The sequence below is a fragment of the Choloepus didactylus genome, chromosome 8, assembly GCF_015220235.1.
Source record: "Choloepus didactylus isolate mChoDid1 chromosome 8, mChoDid1.pri, whole genome shotgun sequence".
In the NCBI taxonomy this organism is placed as follows: Eukaryota; Metazoa; Chordata; class Mammalia; order Pilosa; family Megalonychidae; genus Choloepus; species Choloepus didactylus.
Window position 1 is genome coordinate 80,843,990 of NC_051314.1, and position 22,698 is coordinate 80,866,687.

General features: G+C 37.1%; 1 protein-coding gene and 2 pseudogenes across 1 annotated transcript; all 3 read left to right on the forward strand.

Moving 5' to 3' along the window:
* Positions 1–468: 468 nt before the first annotated feature.
* LOC119542772 (40S ribosomal protein S20-like) lies at positions 469–846 on the forward strand. The gene has a single exon (XM_037847431.1). It carries the CDS (start codon positions 469–471, stop codon positions 844–846), a length of 378 nt encoding a protein of 125 aa, XP_037703359.1.
* Positions 847–20,733: 19,887 nt separating this feature from the next.
* LOC119541425 lies at positions 20,734–21,378 on the forward strand (annotated as a pseudogene).
* A 737-nt stretch (positions 21,379–22,115) lies between these two features.
* LOC119542774 lies at positions 22,116–22,698 on the forward strand (annotated as a pseudogene).

Here is a 22,698-nt window from a genome sequence, read left to right on the forward strand (position 1 = left end):
TGCCAAGCCTTCTATTCCTCTGGACCCTACCAAGTACTAGAGTTTTTAGGTCTTTTGGTAAATGGTCAGAAGTAGCACACCTGGATGAGGAATATGTTACTTTGAGAAGGCAGAGAGGCCCACAAAGTGTTGTGCCTCTTTTTCTATTAGTAGGAGGGGTTAGATCCAACCACTCACCCTTCACCATAAAAGGGATACTGGAAAATAACCCACACATCTGGTCCCTAGAAATGTCACTGAGGTGGAAGCCTCCTGAATTTTTGTTGGATTTTTGTACATGAATAGATGAATGGATAAATAAAATGAGGTATATGCATACAATGGAATCTTATTCAACCATAAATGAATGAACCTTTTTGAGGAAAACGTAATCACTGCTTTCATGGTGCTCTGGCTCCCCACTCCTCCTGACTCACCGCTGTTCACTCTTGCTGAGGAACAAGTCAATCAGGAAGCTGCTCCACAGCCATGGCTTTTAAGGGCACTAGAAAGATGCCCTTGGAACCAAAGGAGGAGATTCACCACATTAGGATCACCCTGACCAGCCTCAACATGAAGTCTCTGGAGGAGGTGTGCGCTGAATTGATCAGAGGCGCAAAGGAAAAGAACCTCACGGTGAAGGGACAAGTTCAGCTGCCTCCCAAGACTCTAAGAATCACTACAAGGAAAACTCCTTGTGGTGACAGTTCGAAGAATTCAGATCATCTCCAGATGAAAATCCTCAAGCAACTCATAGACTTGCACAGTCCTTCTGAGATTGTTAAGCAGATAACTTCCATCAGTATTGAGCCAAGAGTAGAGGTTGAAGTCACAATTGCAGATTGTCAACTATTTTTAATAAACTGATTGTCAGTTGCTAAAAAAAAACAAATGAATAAAGGTCTGATGCATGTGATACTGTACCTTGAAGACATCATGTTGAATAAAATAAAGCAGACGCCAAAGGGAAAATATTGTATGAGCTCACATAAATGAAATAATTATAATATGCAAATTTATAAACTCAGAAAGTAGAATACAGGTTACCAGGGCCTGGGGTGAAGGGCAGGAATGGGAATTAATATTTAATTGGTACATTAGACCTGTACCTGTTTGGAATGATGGAAAATTTTGATAATGAATGGTGGTCATGGTGGCACAAAATTATGAATGTAATTAGCGCCATAAATTGTATAATTGATAGTGGATAAAATGAGAACTTTAAGATTGTATATCTGTTACCAGAATAAAATATTTTTTAAAACCCAGAATATATATACAGGAAAGAGAAATAGACTACAAGGAGCAAAGGAAAAGTAAGACATAAATGAAGGTTATTCTCCAAGTATATCCAGTATGGAATAAACCCAATAGCCCAACTCAGGTCCCCCATCAACAAAACTGGACGCAAAACTCAAGAGTAACCCAGAGGATGGTTACTTATTTAGTGTGCCCTCCACTGTGCTTGGTAAATGAAGGGCATTAAGACTTACCAGACAGAGGTAAGGCTATGATTGCCTTGCTGGGGATAAAAAGATAAAATTTGTAAAATTAAAGTACAAAATGTTTTGGCTGTCAAGTTCCAGGGTTGCATGATGGAATCTGAGTAGGCAAGACTCCAAGCCCTCAATCCAAGTTTCAACCAAAACAGCTTAACTTTTGTCTGTGTCTACATCTGGTTTCAAAGCAAGATTTGAACAAAGGGTTTCCAGGCTTTATTTTCCAAAGAAATTGTAATTTTAGGACACTATGTTGCTTCAAATATTATTCTTCTTAGCATTACCATTTTCAAAGGGGTAGAAAAATTCAAAATAATATATATATTTAAAATATACTCAAAGAAAGCACAATTTTTCCATTAAGTGAGCAACATTATATATGTTGGATATTGATATCAAAACTAGATACATTGCTTTTCCATTTCATTAAATTCAAATTTTATATCACATATTTTATATATAAATAAATAGAACAGATACTTATAAAGCAAAAATCAATAAATGCAATACATTTATAATTTATATGTGCCCCAGAATATTGATTCCTGCTAAAAAGATAGGTAGAAAAACAAGTTTGCTCCATTCATAGAAAGTCAAATTAAATCCTAATGCATCTCTAAAACTTTCTCTACTCCCCTTTTAGCTTTTCATTACAAAATAAAATAAGTATAAGGGAGAATTAGAAGAAAGTAGAAATCACAAGAACTTCTACCACAATGAGATAACAACTATATAATTTTATAAAAATTTTATGCATATAGATAAGCATGCATTTTTATTTAATTAAGCCCTAATTCAGATGGCATTTTTATATTTTTCATTTTTTTGAAGAGTTGAAACCAGGATATTATGTCCGTGTTCCTGTAAGCATAATGTGCCATACTATCACTGCCAACACTAAAATACCCACTGTTAACTCTGATTGACATGCTTCCATAAATTTGCCCAAGATTCTACCATCATTTGCAAAGGCACAAATATTCATATGTATATATAATATATTATATATATAATACAAAATATTATAATATTTTAGATATTATGTAACAATATTACAGATTTTTCTTTGGATACTCAATACTGTATTTTATAAATCTAGTTTAGTTCACTGCTCTGGGCCGATTTCATGCTTTTTAATAGCTGTTTTGTATTCCATGGGTTTGGATATATCATAGTTTATTTGAACATTCCCTGGTTTTATGAATTCAGGTCATATTCAGTTTTGGCATACAACCAACCAAACAGCAAGTGATATATTTTTTCTGTACCCTTAACTACTAAAGATTTTATATCTGCATGATACTTTGCCAAAAGTTTTGTAAGTCAAATAATATGTGTAATTTTCATTTTAACAGATATAATCAAATTGCTTTGCCAAAGTTCTATGTTAATTAATATTTGCTTTAGCAAAGTAAGAAACCACAACTTTTTTAAGCACCTCTGAGAGGAGAAGAGTAATATTCGTTCTATTGATTTGCATTTCCTTGATAACTGGTAAGATATCCGATGGTTATTGACCATTTGAATATTCCTTCCATGATTTACTTATTCAATTACTGTCCTCCATTATCTAGGGGATTTCGGCTACTATAAATATGAGGACTTACAATTTATAACAAATATTAACATTTTCTCCATCACAAAAAATCACAAAATTTTCCAATCTAATAAAATAATACACAATTTATTTGCCATGCAAATATGTTGCACTTCATTCAATCAGTGATATATTCTTTGTTATAACTTCTGGGTAAATTAATTTGAAAAATCTGTGACTAGATACCCTTACATAAACGACACTTTCTGTATTCTTCCATGCAAAGCTCAGTTTTCTTCCTAATCCACAGATTTAAACAAAGATCACCATCCTGACCCTAGTCATCAGTGCACACATGAATTTGGAGCATATTTGAAAAGGAAATTAGATCCTGAGAGAAAACCTTATATAAGCCCAACCCTGAAGAGAGGTCTTAGAAAGAGCCATCAAATAATCAGGTTCAAAACCAGACCCCAACATCATCACCACACAGGACACAGAAGTTGGACCCTGCAGCAGACCTGGATTGGGGTGGAGCAAAGCATTTGCTTTTTTCAACACTTTTCCACAAGACTTAGCAGAACGCCGAGGACGTAGCACGTACTCAATAAATGTTAGCCAAACAATTAATGAAATACAAATTCCTTTTAGACACGGAGAGACAAATTTTTCTGTAAGTGCTGGGGAGAAAGTGTGGGACTATGAGCTGGATGTGAAGGAAGACAAGAATGCAGACTTCTGGAAAGGTGGGACTTCAGACTACGATTGTGAATTCTGAGATAAAATAGACAAAATAAAGTGAGGCAGGTAAGAGTTCCGTGAATGGAGTCAGCTAAGGAAGGATCACCCATGAATCTAAACAATTAGAGAAGTGTTATTTCTAAGTGTTAAAATTAAAAGTTTGCTTCCAAAGTATGTACAAATAGCCAAAAGTGAGACAGTACAACCCTTTGCTGAAACCTCAGAAAGATCAAAAGATCAGAGCATTCAGTCACACAGAAGACCCTAACAAGAAATTAAAAGTGTTTCTGATACTTCTTCTCAACTTCTGATAGCAGGAATTTTAGAAGCATTGCCCCTCAGCTCCCTTAGCCATAATTAAACAGAGAAAAGGGATTATCTTGCAAAGGTCTGTGGATATGTCCTCTCATGAATGGAGTGAATCTTCATGATAACCACAAAAGACCCACAAGGTTACTGAGAGATTTATAGAAGCAGAAACCCTGCCATTTTAGCCTGAAAGAGAAGGAGAGTAAAACCTGAGAGAAGGTCCAAATTCTACTGGAAGAGATGAGGCTGCAAATATGAACTACCTTTCATTAAAAAGAAAGTATGATGTATAGAGCAGAGCCAAAACCCACAAAGGGCCATGGTAGATAATTCTCTGCCCTTGAAACCTAATGGATTTTGTCCAACTGGATTTCAAGTTGCTCAAGTAACTGCTTTTCACCCTCCATTTCCCCTTTTTGAACAAGAATGTCTGTAACTATTCTCCTATGTCTGCCCCACTCTTATACATTCGGACAGATGAATTATCTCTTTAGTTTCACAGACTCGCAAATGGAGAGGAATTGTGCCCAGGAGTCTCATCTGCATCTCATTTCAATGATTTAGATAAGGATTTGGGGACTTTAGAGCTGGTATGATCTTGGATTTTAGTTCATGTTGAAATGCAATGAAATCCTTTGGAACCATGGGAGGAGGGGGAAGTCCATTGCATTTTGGAAGAGGAAAGTCACAAATCTTTGGAGGCCAGAGGATGGATGATGGTAGGTAGAATATCTCAGTGGTTCCCTGGGAATGACTCACACGAAATCCTGATTATGTTACATCATACGGCACAGTTGACCTTAAGAGAGGGAGATTATCCAAGTGGGACCAATCTAATCACATCAACCCTTAAAGGAGGAGAGCTTTTCTTGGGGTAGTCATGAAGAGAGTCAGAAAGTTTTGAAGCAGTAGAACACTCAAATGCTGGATTTGAAAAGTGGAGCAGGACACATGAAAGGAACAGAGGGCAGCACAGAAACTAAGAACCACCTCTAGCCAATAGCAAACAATTATGGAGATCTCATCCTACTACCATAAGCAACTGAATTCTGACAATAACAGGAATGAGATTCACAGAGGGCCTCAGGCTCCAGTGAGAGCACAGTCAGCTGACACCTGGCATCTCTGTGAGACCCCAACAGAGATCCCAGAAATGCCTTCCCAGACTTCTGATCCACAGAACTGTGAGATAATGTTTTACACCACTACAGAAGATTAATACATAGGGGCAAAGAGCAAGTATACACAAGATAATCTTGAAGAGCAAAGTTTCAGGAATTACACTAACTTATAAAGAGATTTATTATAAAGGTATACTAATTAAACAGAATGGGTTGAGGCAAAGATAGGAAAATAGTAAACCAGAACAGAATATAGAGCCCAGAAAAAATTCACAAATATAAAGCGATAGGATTCCCAACAAACCTGGAGAAAAGATAATCTTTTAAATGAACATTGTGGGAAAGTTGGGGCATTTATATAGACAAGAGTGAATACTGACACAATGCCTACTACATACAAAAAAATCTATTCCACATAGATAGTCTATATGAATGTAAAATGCAAAAATAAGAATCCTATAAAATATCAGAAAATAGCTCTGGAGTAAGACATGCAAATATTTCTTAACTAGGACATAGTAAACACTAATAATGAAGTAAATGATTGATGCATTAGACTATAATAGATAAAAAAAATTGTTTTTTACAAAGTAAGATTCAGCAAACTATAGCTGTAAAATCAGTCTCCTGTTTATGCAAATAAAGTTTTCTTGGCTCACAGCCCACCCGTTCGTTTATATGTTTAAGGGCTACAGCAGCAGAATTGAGAAGTTGACATGGAGACCTTGTAAGTTGCAGACCTAAAATATTTATTAACTGGAGTCTTAAGAAAAAAAATGTTTATGACCCCTGATTCAAAACATCATTTAGAGAGTAAAAGAACCATCCCCAGAATGGAAGAAGATATTTATAATAATTGTAATCAAAAAAGGCTAGTATCCAGTCAGGAAAAAAACAAAGAAAACCTTTGGAGAAAGCATTGAAAAAGACTTCACAAAAGAGGATATCCAAATAATCAACAGACACATGAAAAGGTACTCAAACTTCTTATTTATGAGAGAAAATCAAATTAAGGCAACAATGAGACTAAAAAAATACTGTCATCAGAATGACTGAAAATTAAAAGGCTGACAATACCAAGCATTCACAATGAAGTGGGAAAACTGGAAAAATATGTGGAACTCATTTACACAGAAAACTATTAAACTAAAGGAATATAAATTAAGAGGGCCAAAACAAACTGAGAAAGATGGCATATTCATGAATTGGAAGACTCACTATTGAAAAGAGAAAAATTCTGCCCAAATTGATCTATACTTTGAAGACAAAACTAGTAAAAACTATGAAGGTTTTTTTGTGTAGCAAATGATAAACTATTTCTAAAATATATATAAAAATACAAAAAAACAAGAATAGAAAGGATGTCCAGAGAAAATCAGAGGGGAAGGGCTTGCTCTAGCCAATATTAAGACTTAATATCAAGTGACAACAATTAACACAGTGTGGTACTGGTGCAAGAATAGTTAAATAAATAATGGAACATAATGGAGCCCCCAGAAGAGAGTCAGTCATATATATAAATAAATGTATGTATGTATATGTGCGTGTGTGTGTGTGTGTGTGTGTGTGTGTGTGTGTGTGTGTAACCACAAAGGTAACAATGCAGAGCAGTCAGGAAACAATGCTTTTGTTTGTTGTACTGAGCTGTTTGATTTCTACATGGAACAAAATGAAACTGAACTTCTCCATCTCTACACACACAAAAATCAATTCCAGGTGAATTTCGGGTTTAAATGTGATGGCAAAACAAAAAAAAAAGCCCCTGGAAGATAAGTGTAGGAGAATATATTCATTAATTAAGATGGAACCCTGAGAAGAAGGAAGAAAAGAAGGAGGCAGGTAGAACTAGGGAGAAGCAACTCCCAGAAGTCTATCTGAATAAGATTCCATTTGAACTTAACAGTGCTGTGATGGTTAAGTTCATGTGTCAGCATGACCAGGTGATGGTGCCCAGTTGTCTGGTCAAGCAAGCACTGGCCTAACCATTACTGCAAGGACATTTCATGGCTGCCTAATAAACCAGAAGGCTGGTTTATTAAATCTTTGGTCAATTGATTGCATCTGTGGCTGCTTACATCTATGATCAACTAAGGGAGTGTCTTCTGCACTGGCGAATCCAATCAACTGAAGATGTTTAAGGGAGAAGAGAGAATTCCCATTTTCTTCTGCAGCCAGCCAGCCTCTCCTGGGGAGTTCATTAAGGACTTTCATCAGAGCTGCCAGCTCACAGCCTGCCTGCGGAAATTTGACTCCTGCATCCTGTCCCACGGAATCTGGACTCATGCATCCCCACAGTTGCATGAGACACTTTTACAAAATCTCATTCTTACAGATATCTCCTGTTGCTTCTGTTTCTCTAAAGAACCCTGACTAATACAGTGACCAATGAGAAAAAGAAATAAACACATCGAAATAACTTTTGTTCCTAATTGCATTTATCATTGAAAGAAAATTATTTCTCTTCAGAAATGGATAATGCAGCCTCCCAGACACTACCTGGCATAATGGATGGAAGAAATTGGTATTAAATAGAATAAGTTATTTATTTTTATGGCTATATCTTATAATTTACCTTGGTTTTATTTTATAATCCCAAAGAATAAAAAAGAAAGACATTTTACTTATTGAGATGTAAATTATATGATATATTATAGATGCCACAGCATTTAAAGGAAGGTAAGCTACTGTGAGTCTCCAGAAAAGTAGATCAGAGCTCCCTCTTGCTACCAAAAAAAAAAAAAGTAGCCAAATAAGGGTCAAAGAATTGCGGTGAAAACGTAACATTGTTAGGAGGGGTAAGAAGATAATGGGGAATGGGGGCACACAGGAAAAGTTTTAGGAAGCTAAAGGAGAACTCAAGGTCTATCCTGGAAAAGTGAGTTCCATGCTGTTTTAATCCCCTAAAGCGGCATAACCCTCAATAGCCATTTATCCTCACATTACACACCTCTAACCATGTACTTTGCAAACTGCCAATGTTTCCCAAGCTCCTTTGCTAATATTTCCAATGAAACAGTTCTGTCAAGTTTTGACACTGAGAGACTGGGGTGAGGGACAAAATGTAGGAAAGCAGTCATGAACTACTAAGGTCACCTGAAGCCTAAGATGCAGGCTTCCTGCTGCTCTAAGCCTTAGGCTTACATCAATCTTTTCTTGAGCTTGAGAGATAGAAAGGGTGCTAGGAAACACAAATTAACTCCTTCCAGATTAAGCTTCAAGATCCCATCTCGGGCCCAAGACAGGCTCACTGTGTGGGCCATGTAGTAAGTGTCCTTCAAGGCACTGCTTAAAATTCCTACCAGATTCTCTGGATCCTGGAATTCCGATTCCCCAAGACTGGCAATCATGTGGAGCACCATATCCTTGGATCCCCTTCTTGGCCAGTCTTTATAAATACATATAAAATCCCCAAAGTGTAAGATTTTAGCTGAGAAAAGTTCTTTTAAAACAAAAAATTTTTAAGAGGGAAGGTTAAGAAAAAAGTTTCCAGAATCCTGCATTTCCTAGATCATTTTTTTATTTTTTAGTTTCTTTTCTATTACTACTTGGAAATCTCAAAAGTATCTCTTTTAACTCCATGACTCACATCCAATTCTTCAATCTGTAATTCCCAGAACACAAACTGATAAGATCATTAATGTTCCATGATCTGAGAAGGGTCCTCTTTAAACTAGAACTTCTAGTGAGGACAGAATAATACATCTAATCCTTGTATGTTCCCATCATTCTGAACCTGTTCTTGTGCCCAAAGCTTAAGCTGAATCCTTTCATCAACTCTCAAGTGACTTCATTCTGTTCTACTTTTACCAGGCATCACCCCTTCTAGGAATCTAGGAATACTTACTTGAGCCTCTGCGTTTCAGTTCGGTGCCCTCCCTCCTCCACATTACCTGTGATACCCCAGGTACATCAAACTCTTCTCTAATTAGTGGTTTACTCTTTCTCACAAAGGATAAACTAAATGTATCATTAAACATAGGAAATAGAAGAGAAATGAAAAAATAAGAGTTAAATGAAGAGGGAAAAAGAAAGAAGGAAAGGAAGGAAGATGAAGATTTTTAAAAATCAGTTTATTCAAGTGCTTCCATTTCAGGTACACAACTAATACATATGTAGCAAAGAATTTCACCTTGCCAGAAGAAATCTGAACTTTGCCTTCAACTTCTCTGAAGTAATCTCAAAGCCCTTGGAATGTCATACCTGAGAGGAGTGTCCTGGTATTCCTGGACCTGGAGCCAGTAAGAGAGTTAACAGTGTGATTTAGACTGGGGGCTTTGAGACACACCAACAGTGTTATATGTAAGGGCTCGGGTTTGGGAATTGTGGTGTCAATTTGATTTTCCTAGAGGTTAGAAACTGAAATCAGACATGTGGACAGTGAACCTTGTTGTGTGACAGTACCCAAATAAGACTCTGGACCGCAAGGATGAGGAGAGCTTCCCTGGTTACAATACTCTGTGCATTGCCCCGCACTGATGCCAGAAAGTGACAACATCCATGACTCCACAGGGAGAGGACAATGGTAGCTCTGCATGTGGAAATTTTCCTGGGCTCTGCTCCATGCTTCTCTTCTTTGGCTAATTTAATCTGTATTCATTCCCTTTAATAAACCACAACCATCAATATAATACATTTCAGTGGGTTCTTTGAGTCCTCTACTGAATTATTAAACCTGATGGGTGTTTTGGGAATCCCCTGAACTTGCACTTGGTGTTCAAGTGAAAGCAGTCTTGTGAACTGTGTTTCCACTAACTTTGCAATTAGAAAGCTAACTTTCCAAATATCTATGAGAAATTTTAGATGTCAGTTTCTCCCTTCATAGGCCCTCTGATTTTATGTCAATAAAAGTCACTTCAGGACATTACAATCTATCCCATCCATAATACTATTCCATACCTAAAAGCATGGCCAAGACACCAGACTTGCATGCCAAACAGTGTTACTAAAATGCACACATTTCAATGCATAAACAGGTTATATTAGTAAGGTATAAGATACTTTATAAATTAAAGTGTTATTACATCCTATGATACAATTTTCATATGTATTAACGACATCCAAATTCAGGTGCATGTTTTCCGCATTCCAGCAAGGGCTCATAAAGTGCCAGCTCCACCTTGTTTCTCTCATGGATCACAGTGGGCTAAGTGGGGAGTAAAGTTTCACACATGACCATTCTCTATAAGAAACCAGAATAGTGATGGTGCCACCATAAGTAAAGAAAAAAGATACCTTTGGAAAATTATAACTTTAAAAGCCTAACAGATTTTTCCCCCATGGGAGACACACACACACACAAACACACACATGCATGTGCCTTTGTCATGATAGAAATTACATGTGTAATTATGTGGCCATAAGCTGTGACATAATTCCATTATTAATTTTGAAAAATAAAGAATAAAAAATGTGCTGTTATTTAAATGCAGTTTCTTATTTGGACACCATATACCCAACCATGGGTCCACTAGAGGGAGATGATCGTAAGGAAACATCAGAGCTGTGCTGTAGGACTGTGTTGACCTATCTGAGATACCCCATTCCTCTAAACCTTGAAAGTAAAGCCATGTGAACTTTAAAGGAGGTTGAATTAAATGTGCACTGTTCTTGCTATATGGTACAACACAAGTGTAATTTAGTAAACTCAAAGTTTATAATAGCATGAGGAGATATCCAAGACAAATACATAATCTTAAGTCCATAACATTATAAGCCACAGAGAGGTAACATGATTTAAAATGAACATCTTCTAAAAGTCAATTTACGAGAAAAGGTTCAAAAGGACATTATTGTGACGTATGAAAAAGTTGGAATATAGACTGAACCCCTTATATCAATGATGAATTTCTTGAACTTTATAATTATACTTAAGGTGGTTACAAAAATGAATATCCTTGTTCTTAGGAAATGCACATGTAAATATTATATGTCCAAGGAGAATGAAGTATGCAACCTACATTCAAATATTCAGAAAATAGATAGATAAATAGCCATATAGATGAATGGATGGATGGATGGACAGATGGATGGACAGATAGAATGATATGGCAAATGTGGCAAAATGTTAAGATTCATGGATATGGGAATCCAGGGAAGAGAGTATGTTAGAATTCTCTGTATGGGTTTTGTATAATTTTTACAACCGTCCTGTAAGTGTGAAAATATTTCAAAATAAAAAGCTAAAGAAAAATATTGGTATTTTTTGTGTTCTTCAAGTGCATGGTTCATGTCTTGTTCACCTTTGTTGTTAGTTATTGTAGTTAGTTTTGTTCTGGCGGTGCTCAGAAATATCTACTGAATGAATGGATGAGCTAATTAAAGAAGACGCCAGTTTCTAAGATTTAATCAGGAGTGACAAGCTAGAGTCATCCAGGGAAAGAGAATGGACTGCTGCTCTCATGGGCCGACTAGGAAGTACAAGGAAGTTATTAATTTAAAGGTAGAGTGGAGAAGTTTATATCAATATAATCAAGGATATCTTGACATATTATTACTATGTGGAGTGACATTTTGAGATACTCCATCTCTCTGGCATCAGGATGGAGACCCCTCTAACTCACGTAATTATTAGAATTATAAGGAAACAGTTATGAAAAAAAAACTCTTACTCCTCTTTTTAAGTGTTTCTTTTTCTGTCTCTCCCACTGGATGGCAAGTTTTTTGAGGGGATGAACTTTATTTTGTTTTATTTGCTGCTGTAGAAAATACAGAATTTGGTGTCCAGGTCCTTAATGAATATTTGTTAAATGAATTGCTGAACCACCCAATTATGTACTGGGGTAAAAGATCATTTAGACATCCAGTAGAATGTATAGATTTAAAAATATCAGGAATGTTGGCTGCATGGAATTATGGTGCCAGTTTTGCATCTAACAGTAATACTGGACATATCACAGATGAATTGGGGTCTCAGTTTTATCAACTGGAGTAGTTCAATAAAATCTACTGATTTTAGTCACAGAATGCTTTTTCTTATAAATAAATAAGATAATGGGCATCTGCCTTCTCCAAAAATATTTTTTGTCCTAAGTATGGAAATTTGGGAGGAAGTTGTGTTTGTATTTAGGACAATATTTTGAGATGCCACAGAGTAAGTAACTCAAAAGCCACACATAGTTAGGATCCTAAGAATAGATTTAAAAGAAGAAAAAAGCTAGTGTATATAAGTATTTATTGCTGTGTTACTTTAAATAAGCAAAACCAGGAAATAATCTGAAGGTACTAAGATAAAATGGATTTATTGAATGATGGAATATTTTATAATAATTAAAATTACCCTAGAAACCATATCATATAATGGAAAGAATATTTAAGTAAAATACTTGGCAAAAAATTAGTGTAGTTTGCTCTCTACACAGTTATGACAGAATGAAAAGCACACAGGCATGTAGACAAGAAATAATTGTGTAGAATAATGCAAAAATTATTCTGTCTTAATTGGGATTGTTATTACAAACTAACATGAGCAGAAAAATAACTTACTAAAGACAAGAAGACAGCTCCAAAAATCATTAGGTGGGCCCACTAAAGACATAAAGTATAAGGTTATAGGAACAATGCCATAAAATGCCACAAGACTGGTTTGATGAGAAAACCGACACCAGATCCACTGATGTCTCCAAACACCGAATTCCAGGAATCGCAGTAACAGTAACAATAATTGCAGCCAGTGAAATGTAGTTCTTAATAAGAATTCAGTGCTGCAAACATTGCTGAGCCTTGAACACTGGATGTTTCAGTAGCCAGTATATGCCCAGAAAATGCAGACCTAGTCAAATATTACTCATGTCCAGAAAAAACATTTAGTGGGGATTACCAGAATTCAGTTCACAAGGCTGTACCTTGTCTGCAAGGGATATTGGACAACTGCATTCCAACTTCTGAATTGGTAAAAATGGTAATTTTCCCAAATATGTCCTAAGTATGGAAATTTGGGAGGAAGTTATGGTTGTATTTAGGACAATATTTTGGGATGCAACAGAGTGAATCATTCAAAAGCCACAAAGGAGGTGATGGGCATTGTGAATCTGGCAAGAGTATATCACAGATAATGTCTACATATGCAGTGATTTATTTTATAACAAAATCTTATAATTTTCTTAATTTCATTATATTTTTTTAAAAGGAAAAACATCAGGAATTATTTAGTAATATTTTATTACAAGATAACTTACATGATACAAACAATCATGTCTATTGGAGTTCAGAGACAAAAGGCTAGGTTGGATTTTTATTGGTGTAATGAAAATGTTCAAAAATTGACAGTGGTGTCCATTATAGAGGGTACAAGAGTTCCATCGGTTTCTATGACAGCATCTGTTCAGAATGGGCACTCCCTTCTGGAGCTTGTCTCAAACAAAAGCATCAACTGTCTAACGAAGGAGAGGACAGATGGCTGTATGGCTTGTGGTTCTGGATACTGCTTAGGAGGGAATGCAACAAGAGGGCCCGTTTCCTGGTGGCATGGTTACATTAGTCTGTAGAGTCAAATTTTTACCAGAATTTATGAATCCCATGTTTGACTACTGATTACACACTCCTCTTAGTTTTATTTTTATCAAATTCTCTAAACTCAAATAACACAGCCATTGGATATGTAAAATTTTAAATCTCAACACCTGAGATTAAGCTGGTTTCTTCCAGTTTGGCCCAGATTCTTCAGGCAAGCTAAGTTCAACCAAAAGGCTCTTTATCCAATCCTCCACTTCACTGAGAAGTTAGAGGTCTACTCCCTTGCCTCCTGCTCTCTATTAGTCCTCTATTCCGGGATGTCTCCTGTTCTTTGGGACCTATAGAAGTTAACTTCTGCAAATGCTGGTAGTTTCCTAGAGCTAGGAATGCTATGTATCATATAAAGTAGATTCCAAAGACTCTCTTTTTGGCAATAGCCTAGTCTGGACTTATATATGCTTTTGAATATAAGAGTTTCTTTTTAAACCCTTTCTCTAAGAACTTTTGTTACTTGAGTTGTATTTGTTTCTAACTTCAAATGTCTGAATTTGGGTATAATAGAAATAATTCATTTTATGAATAGCTGGAGTAAGATTAGGGTTGGCCACTGATGGTGGTTCCCAGACTATTTTTTCATGGATGTTTCATTACCTGGATCAATGTATTCCATAATAAAATTGAATAATGGTTGTCTTTTTTCCAGATGGCAGAAGACACAGGCTAGTTGATGGACAATTTTAAGTTTTTCTTAAATTTTTCTTGTACTGCTTAGCAGCAAAGAATGAAAGCATACTAATAATAGTTATGAAAATGCTGAACATATTTAATTGGTATAATTTTTCCATGGTATGTGCTTGATTTGATGTTTTATTGTATGTACCTTATAGTCACATTTTCTGTTGGTAAAGTTGTTCCTAGTTTATATGATGGAATTAAATATATTCTGGGTAAAAAAATAAATAAATAAATAAATAAATTGACAGTGGTGATGAATGCACACTTATATGATGATACCGTGAACCACTAATTGTACACTTTGGATGATGTGAATATATTTCAATAAAATTGCATTAAAATAAAAGGACTGTACAAAAGTGAATCCTAATGTAAACTATGGACTACAGTAATAGCACAAGTATAATAATATTCTTCCATCAATTGTTGCAATCATACCACAATAAGGCAAAGTGTTAATATTAGGGAAAACTATTAGGGGTGGGGGGTGCATTTGGGAATTCTGTATTTTCTACATGATTTTTCTGTAAACCTACAACCTGTCTAATAAAAAATTATTTTAAAAAAGAAAAAGTCCAGGTTGGGCAAATTGATTATGGAAAAAAGAATCAAATCATGTTGAGTGAAATAAAGCAGACACAAAAGGACAAATATAGTATGATCTCACTGACATGAAAGAGTTAGAATAGGTCAACTGACAGTCAGAAAAACTAGAATACAGGTTAACAGAGGCCAGGGTAGGGGTAGGAAATGGGAAGTTAATGCTTAATTGTACAGAATTTCTGTTTAGGGAGAAAGAAAAGTTTTGGTATTGGACAGTGATGACAACAGCACATTGTGAAAGTAATTAACACTGAATTATAAATTCAAATGTGGTTAAAAGGGGAAATTTTAGGTTGTGTATATGTTACTAGAATTAAAATTTAAAAAAGAAAAACCATAGAGCTGTTTAACACAAGCAGTGAGCCCTGATGTAAATTGACTATAGTTAGCACAATTTTAATAATATTTTCATCAGTTGTAACAAATGTACCACACTAATACACAGTGTTAACAATGGGGAGGGGTATATGGGAACTCTGTACATTCTGCATGATTTTTCTGTAAATCTACACCTTCTATGAAAAAAAAATTGTTTGAAAACAAGATAACTTATATGATACAAACAATAGCAACTACTGGAGTTCAGAGACAAAAGGCCAGGTTAGGCAAATTTGATTATGAAAGAAAAAGTTAAATCAAGGCTCCCTCTGTTATGTACAGAGGGTTGTTTCACAAGAGACAGGAAACTCATGACAAAATTACCTTTAAGCCCTGACTCTAACACAGAGTAGGAGAGCAAGTGGGGAATTTAAATTAAAGGACACTTCCAAGAGGGGGAAAAGCTGGAGTATCAATTATGGGAAACTTCGTCTCAAAGGGACTGCTGAAACCCGGATCTACAAAACCCAGATCAACAAAAGATGGGGTCCAGGAAATAAAAATGGTTTCCTTTCCCAAAGAGATGGATGCAACTAACCAAATGTCAGAACCCCCAGAACTGGCAGAATTGCAATGCTGGGTAAAGTGAGAACAAACCATAGCCATCATTGGAGCTCCCATCTAAGAATACGGTGTTTCTGTGCTTGCACACCTTGTAAGTGTGCCGATCAGGAAGCCTCCTGGGTGCCAGGGTAGATCTTCTTTGGCAAATAATAGAGACACTGAGGGTAGGAAATAATAAATTGATAAACTATAACAATAATGTAATTATACCTTTCATATTTTAAAGCACTGTATTTTCAAAATAAATTCTATACACACATCACTTTTTCATTTACAGAAAAAGAGTTGATATTGTTATTATTATTATTAACCTAGTTAAAAATAACTCACCTGAAAAATTAGGGTACCAGAATGGTTTCATGATAAGAAATTTTATAAGTTTATAAACCTCTTGACTGAAGCTCAAACTGAAACAGGGCTTGAGAATTATTTAAGATCCACAACACAGTTTAGAATAGAAACTTCCCCACATGCCATTTGAGGTCAAATGTCCAGAATGTGCTTGCCTCTCTTCTACCTGCTCCCCACATGGAAAGATTCTATGAGCTACATCTGTGCAACTGGGTACAATATTTCACAGCCATCCTCCTGTAATGCTGCCCATAGTGCATACCCTCTCTTCAATGGACCCCTAAATTCCTTCCCCTGTCTTTTATTCTCAGCCTATTTTCTGACCTTGGCACAAGCTCAAATCTCTTTGAAAGAAGGGCTGTGCCCAGAAAACCAAGAGTAGAAAATACAAGGCCTTTCTTGGATGAGGTGTACTATTACTAAGATATAAAATGTCATCCTAAACCATTTTTTAAATGAAAAACAGTGTAAAAATGGAAGCCAATGTGTCTAATGTATTACTGTGGAAAACTAAATTGGCCCTCATATCTGTGATAGACAAGTGGGTCTGAAAACTGGATGCCAAAAGTGTGCTGATGGATCCACAGAATTCAATGCAGTGGTGGTTTGTATCAGCCCTGCACTTCTACACCATTGTTCTCCTCCACACCACTACCACCCACCACCACAGAGATAAACTCCAGCACAACTTATGCCACAGACAGGGATATGTACACCTTCTTTGTACACCTCATTACCAATAGGCATGAAGCTGAGCCAAGCATGACTTGTAATTCTATCAAATGTACCTATAAGAAAAGACAATAGTCTTTAAATTGGGAAATCCTCACTGTAACAGTCAGGGTTCTCTAGGAAAACAGAACCATCAGGAGATATCTGTAAATATGAGATTCTATAAATTTGTCTCATGCAGCTATGGAGATGCACAAGTCCAAATTCTGGAGGGCAGGCATGAAGGTTCTCTCTTCTCCCTTAAAAATCTTCATTGATTAGATTAAATCCAGATGATTGAATTCTCTCATTGCAGAAGATACTCCCTTAGTTGACCATAGATGTAATCAGCCACAGATGCAAGTAATTGACTGATAATTTAATAAACCAGCCATGAAATGTCCTTGTAGTAATGGTTAGGCCAGTGCTTGCTTGACCAGACAACTTGGCCCCATCACCTGGCCAAACTGACATATGAGCCTAACCATCACAGACACTCCTAGAGAGACATGGAGAGTTTCCAATGCCTCACTGATATGCATCCTTTGAGGAAATCAATTCTCAGATCCTCAATATTTAAATGACTTCTTTCCCAAAGTTCATCTGACTAGGAATTTGTCTATGTGTTTTGCAATCCTGCTTCACTTTTCAAACATCTCCCTTCTGCCACTATACCAAAATAAATAAATAAATAAACAAACAAACAAATGAATAAACAAAGCTCTCAGCCATCTGAAACTGAATCTTACTATGATCTTTTAGTCCTAGTAAAATTAAACCTCCAGAGCACCAAAAGACAATCTAAAATATTGTGATGAGAAAGTGAACATCTAATGACTGTGTAAAGTAAATCTTTGCAGATTAAGTGGCCTACACTTTTTGTTTAGTGAAAATTGTAAGATTATCAATCACTGAAAATATCTATTAGTTTTTAACACATGGTTTGAAGGGAAATAAGGAATTGAGTGACTTTGCAACAAGGAAATTATTTTCATTTTCATCAGTGTATTTACGTGAGCAAGGTTTTTTGGTACTCGGTAATAAATACAAAAATTAAGAAGAGAATTGATACTAAACATTCTCTTAATCTAGTAGTAAGCAATATTCATTCATAGACATAAAAACTAGCTGGAAAAAGGGTCTCCTTCTTGTGCAGTAAGAGATGAATGGTGGCTCCTTCTTTTGAGAAGGCTGACTGTGGTGGGGGAAGAGCCACAGCCTCTCCCACCTTGGCTGCCCACTGCTCCTAGTATTTCTCTGGGCCCAGAAATCTCCTACAGGAGGAGACAGCACACTTGTTTCTGGAAACGGGCAGATAAATATTTTCAATTTGCAGGCCAAATGGTCTCTTTGGCAATTACCCAGCTCTTCTCTGTTAGTGCTAAAGAAGCCATAGACAGTGCTTACAAATGGGCATGGCTGGATTTAGCCCGGGACAGGCAGAAATTAACCTAAGGCCATAGCTCATGGGCATCTGCTTCAGAACCGCAGCCAGCAAAGCACCAGAAGACCATGTCCTGCTTCCTGAGAACAGGAAGATGAGACTTTAGGCTACATCTCAGTGAGCAGGTCTACAAATCCTGCCCCACTAAAACAACTATAAAGCTGACAACATTTACTAAAGCAATTATTTCAACACTCTAGAAATTGTTTGAGGGTCTACAGAAATCTGACAAGCATTTACAGTTCAAAACCTGCTGAACTTCAGGAAGAACTGTCATAATGAGTCATCGTTCCTGGGACATTCCCATTTCACCCACCATGTCTGGTCAGTACAGAGGTTCTGCCATGGCAGGGAAGGCCAAGAGGACTGTCAGCTCTGCTACTGTGATCCAGGGGGACATACTTACTTGGGACTGACAGGAGATGCCCATGCCAAGCAGCACTGTCAGTGGAAGTGACAATCTTGGTGGTGAGCTGCTGGCGATCTACTAGCTCTACCAGCCTGAGGACTGAATGCTGAATGAGCTCCTGTTCACACACATAGATCCCTCAGCAAAGAGGCACGCCTTACTGGTATAAGGTGTTTTAGAACAACATCTGTCCAATCACTGGCAGACCACCAAGCTAAGCAAATATATGAACGATTGCAGGAAAGCCAGGCTTAAAAACAAAAATAAGAATTATGAAAAGAAAAATGAGCAGAGACATCAACAACCACACACAATTGAGAGAAAAATTTCACAGATTGTAGGCAAGTTACTAACCAAAGAAACAAATAAACAAACATACAAAAACACAACACTTGCCGTAAAGGAGGGGCTAGGCCTCCCTATATTTGTGCCTAAGAGCCTCCTCCCGAATGCCTCTTTGTTGCTCAGATGTGGCCCTCTCTCTCTAGCTAAGCCAACTTGAAAGGTGAAATCACTGCCCTCCCCCTTATGTGGGATCAGACACCCAGGGGAGTGAATCTCCCTGGCAACGTGGAATATGACTCCCGGGGAGGAATGTAGACCTGGCATCGTGGGATGGAGAACATCTTCTTGACCAAAACGGGGATGTGAAAGCAAAAGAAATAAGCTTCAGTAGCAGAGAGATTCCAAAAGGAGCCGAGAGGTCACTCTGGTGGGCACTCTTATGCACACTTTAGACAACCCTTTTTAGGTTCTAAAGAATTGGGGTAGCTGGTGGTGGATACCTGAAACTATCAAACTACAACCCAGAACCCATGAATCTCAAAGACAATTGTATAAAAATGTAGCTTATGAGGGGTGACAGTGGGATTGGGAAAGCCATAAGGACCACACTCCCCTTTGTCTAGTTTATGGGTGGATGAGTAGAAAAATAGGGGAAGGAAACAAACAAACAGACAAAGGTACCCAGTGTTCTTTTTTACTTTAATTGCTCTTTTTCACTTTAATTATTATTCTTGTTATTTTTGTGTGTGTGCTAATGAAGGTGTCAGGGATTGATTTAGGTGATGAATGTAAAACTACGTAATGGTACTGTGAACAATCGAATGTACGATTTGTTTTGTATGACTGCGTGGTATGTGAATATATCTCAATAAAATGAAGATTTAATTAAAAAAAAAAAAAAAAAGAGTCAAGTGCCATGTGCTGGATCAGGTCCAAACAAAGTCAACATGGAAAGATTCCTTCCATTTTGATTAGTAAAAGTTGATTATAAAAAATAAAAAAATAAAAAAATAAAAATACATTAAAAAAACACAACACTAAAAACAAACTGCAGCAGGAAAAATAATATCGAACCCAATGTTGCTAAAATATGTTATTTAGTACTATTATTAATATTATTTAACATGTCTAGTTTCCAACAAAAAAAAAATGATACCTAGAAAATACAGTAAAGTGGGAACCACACTCAAGGAAATAAGCTTCAAAAATACTGACTCTGAGTGTCCAGAGATTTGGACATGTTGGGATTTAACACAAAATGACTTCAAAGCAACTAATAGAAACTATGCATAAAATTTTAAGCAAATGTATGAAAACAGTGAGTTATAAATTAATGGTACACAGTAAGAGATAAAAATTATTTAGGAAGAGCCTGCTTCTGGGCCCGCCTCCAGGACTGGAGCTCTTACAGCACCAAGGCACGTCTAACCGGCCTCGGGGTCTAACCGGCGTCGGGGAGACGCAGAGCTGTTATCTTTTGGTCTCTGGCGCCTAAACAATCCCAGGACCCGTGATGGCAAAGCTGCTACGTGGGGCGAGACATAGTCGGGGTTGATTCCCAGCTGGGCCTTCGGCTCTCACTCTTCTGGTCTCTTTGGCACGCCTAACCCGAAGAAATGAGTGGTGGATTGGCTCCAAGTAAAAGTACAGTGTGTGTATCCAACCTGCCCTTTTCCCTAACAAACAATGACTTATACCGGATATTTCCAAGTATGGCAAAGTTGTAAAGGTTACTATAATGAAGGATAAAGATACCAGGAAGAGTAAAGGGGTTGTGTTTATTTTTGGATAAAGAATCTGTGCAAAACTGTACCAGAGCAATAAACAATAAAGTTATTTGGTAGAGTGATAAAAGCAAGCATTGCTATTGACAATAGGAGAGCAGCTGAGTTCATCCGAAGGTGAAACTGCTTTGATAAATCTAAGTGTTATGAATGTGGGGAAAGTGGACACTTAAGTTATGCCTGTCCTAGAAATATGCTTGGAGAACGTGACCCTCCAAAGAAGAAGGAGAAAAAAGAAAGAAAGAAAATTCCTGAACCAGAAGAAGAAATTGAAGAAGTAGAAGAAAGTGAAGATGAGGGGGAAGATTCTGCTCTTGACAGCCTTGGTCAGGCCATAGCTTTCCAGAAGCCAAAACTGAAGAGGAACAGAGAAGATGGAAACCCAGTTCAGGGGACCCCTCAACATTAGATGATTCAAGATGCCCAAGGATAAAGAAAAGTGCATATTTCAGTAATGAGGAAGAACTTGGTGATTAAAATTAATATTCATTGTGTACATATCATTAAAATAAAAAAATCTTAAAGTACAAATTTCACTTGGTGACTAAAGATTACTTTTAGAACCTTTAAGCATAAGAATCCTTGATACCAAATAGTTGTTTACTATAAAATAGTTCACAGGAAATTGAAAAATAATTTTAAATATCATGTTTCTATCTTAGTAATACAAATCAAGATTTGCTAATAACAATCCCAAAAACAACTAGTTTAATAAGAATAAGAAAATACTGTTGTAGTAATACTACTCTCATCCCAAGAAAGAAGGTAGGTATTTAAAAGATTTTTTGAGAAGCTCATTATAAAAGCTTCAGTCACATCTGATTGTTTTACATGAATACTTTTGAAATATGTTTAATCTTTAAAACAAAAACTTCACAAAAACTGTGGAAAAAGTTGAGATTTTTTTGTTATTAAATGTTAATAAAGTTTTCAAGAAAATTTAAAAAGAAAATTATTTAAAAGAAACAAATGGGGAAGCGTGGCGGCCGTGCTGCTTCGGCGACAGGCGGCGGCGCTGTGGCTGTGGCCGTACCTGTGACCGCGGCGGGGATCAGATCTGCCCTCCGGGGGCGGGCGCGTGGGGGAGCAGCTGCGCCATCGGTGAGGGGCAAGTCCCAGAAGAGAGGCGAGGCTGAGCCCAGATCGCTGGTTTGTTTCAGCGGGGAAGGCTCCCTTCGCTGCTTCAGGCTGCTGAGAACTGAGCAGAGCTCAGAATGGAAGCCATCGCCAAATCTGGCTTCAAAGCTACGACAGAATTGCGCTGAGCTTCAAAAGGAGGGACATCCTCAAGGTTTTGAATGAAGAATGTGATCAGAACTGGTACAGGTAGAGCTCAATGGGAAAGACCCAAGAATTACATAGAAGTGGTTTTTAGGCAAAATCCCCAGAGCAAAGACAGAAGAAACACTTAGCAAACAGCGATGTGATGGGGCCTTTCTTATACAAAAGAGTGAAAGTGCTCTTGTGATTTCTTCCTCTCTGTCAAATTTGGATATGACAGCACTTCAAGGTGCTCCTACATGGGGCTGAAAGTATTTCCTCTGCGTGGTAAAGTTCAATTCCTTGAATGAGTTGGTAGATTATCACAAGATCTACATCCACCTCCAGAAACCAGCAGATATTCCTCGAGGACACAGAACAGGTATCACAGCAAACTACATATGTCCAGGCCCTCTTTGCTTTGATCCCCAGGAGGATGGGAAGATAGGATTCTGTTGGGGAAACTTCATCCACATCATGGATAATTCAGACTCCAACTGGTAGGAAGGGGCCTGCCCCCATCAAACCCACACGTAG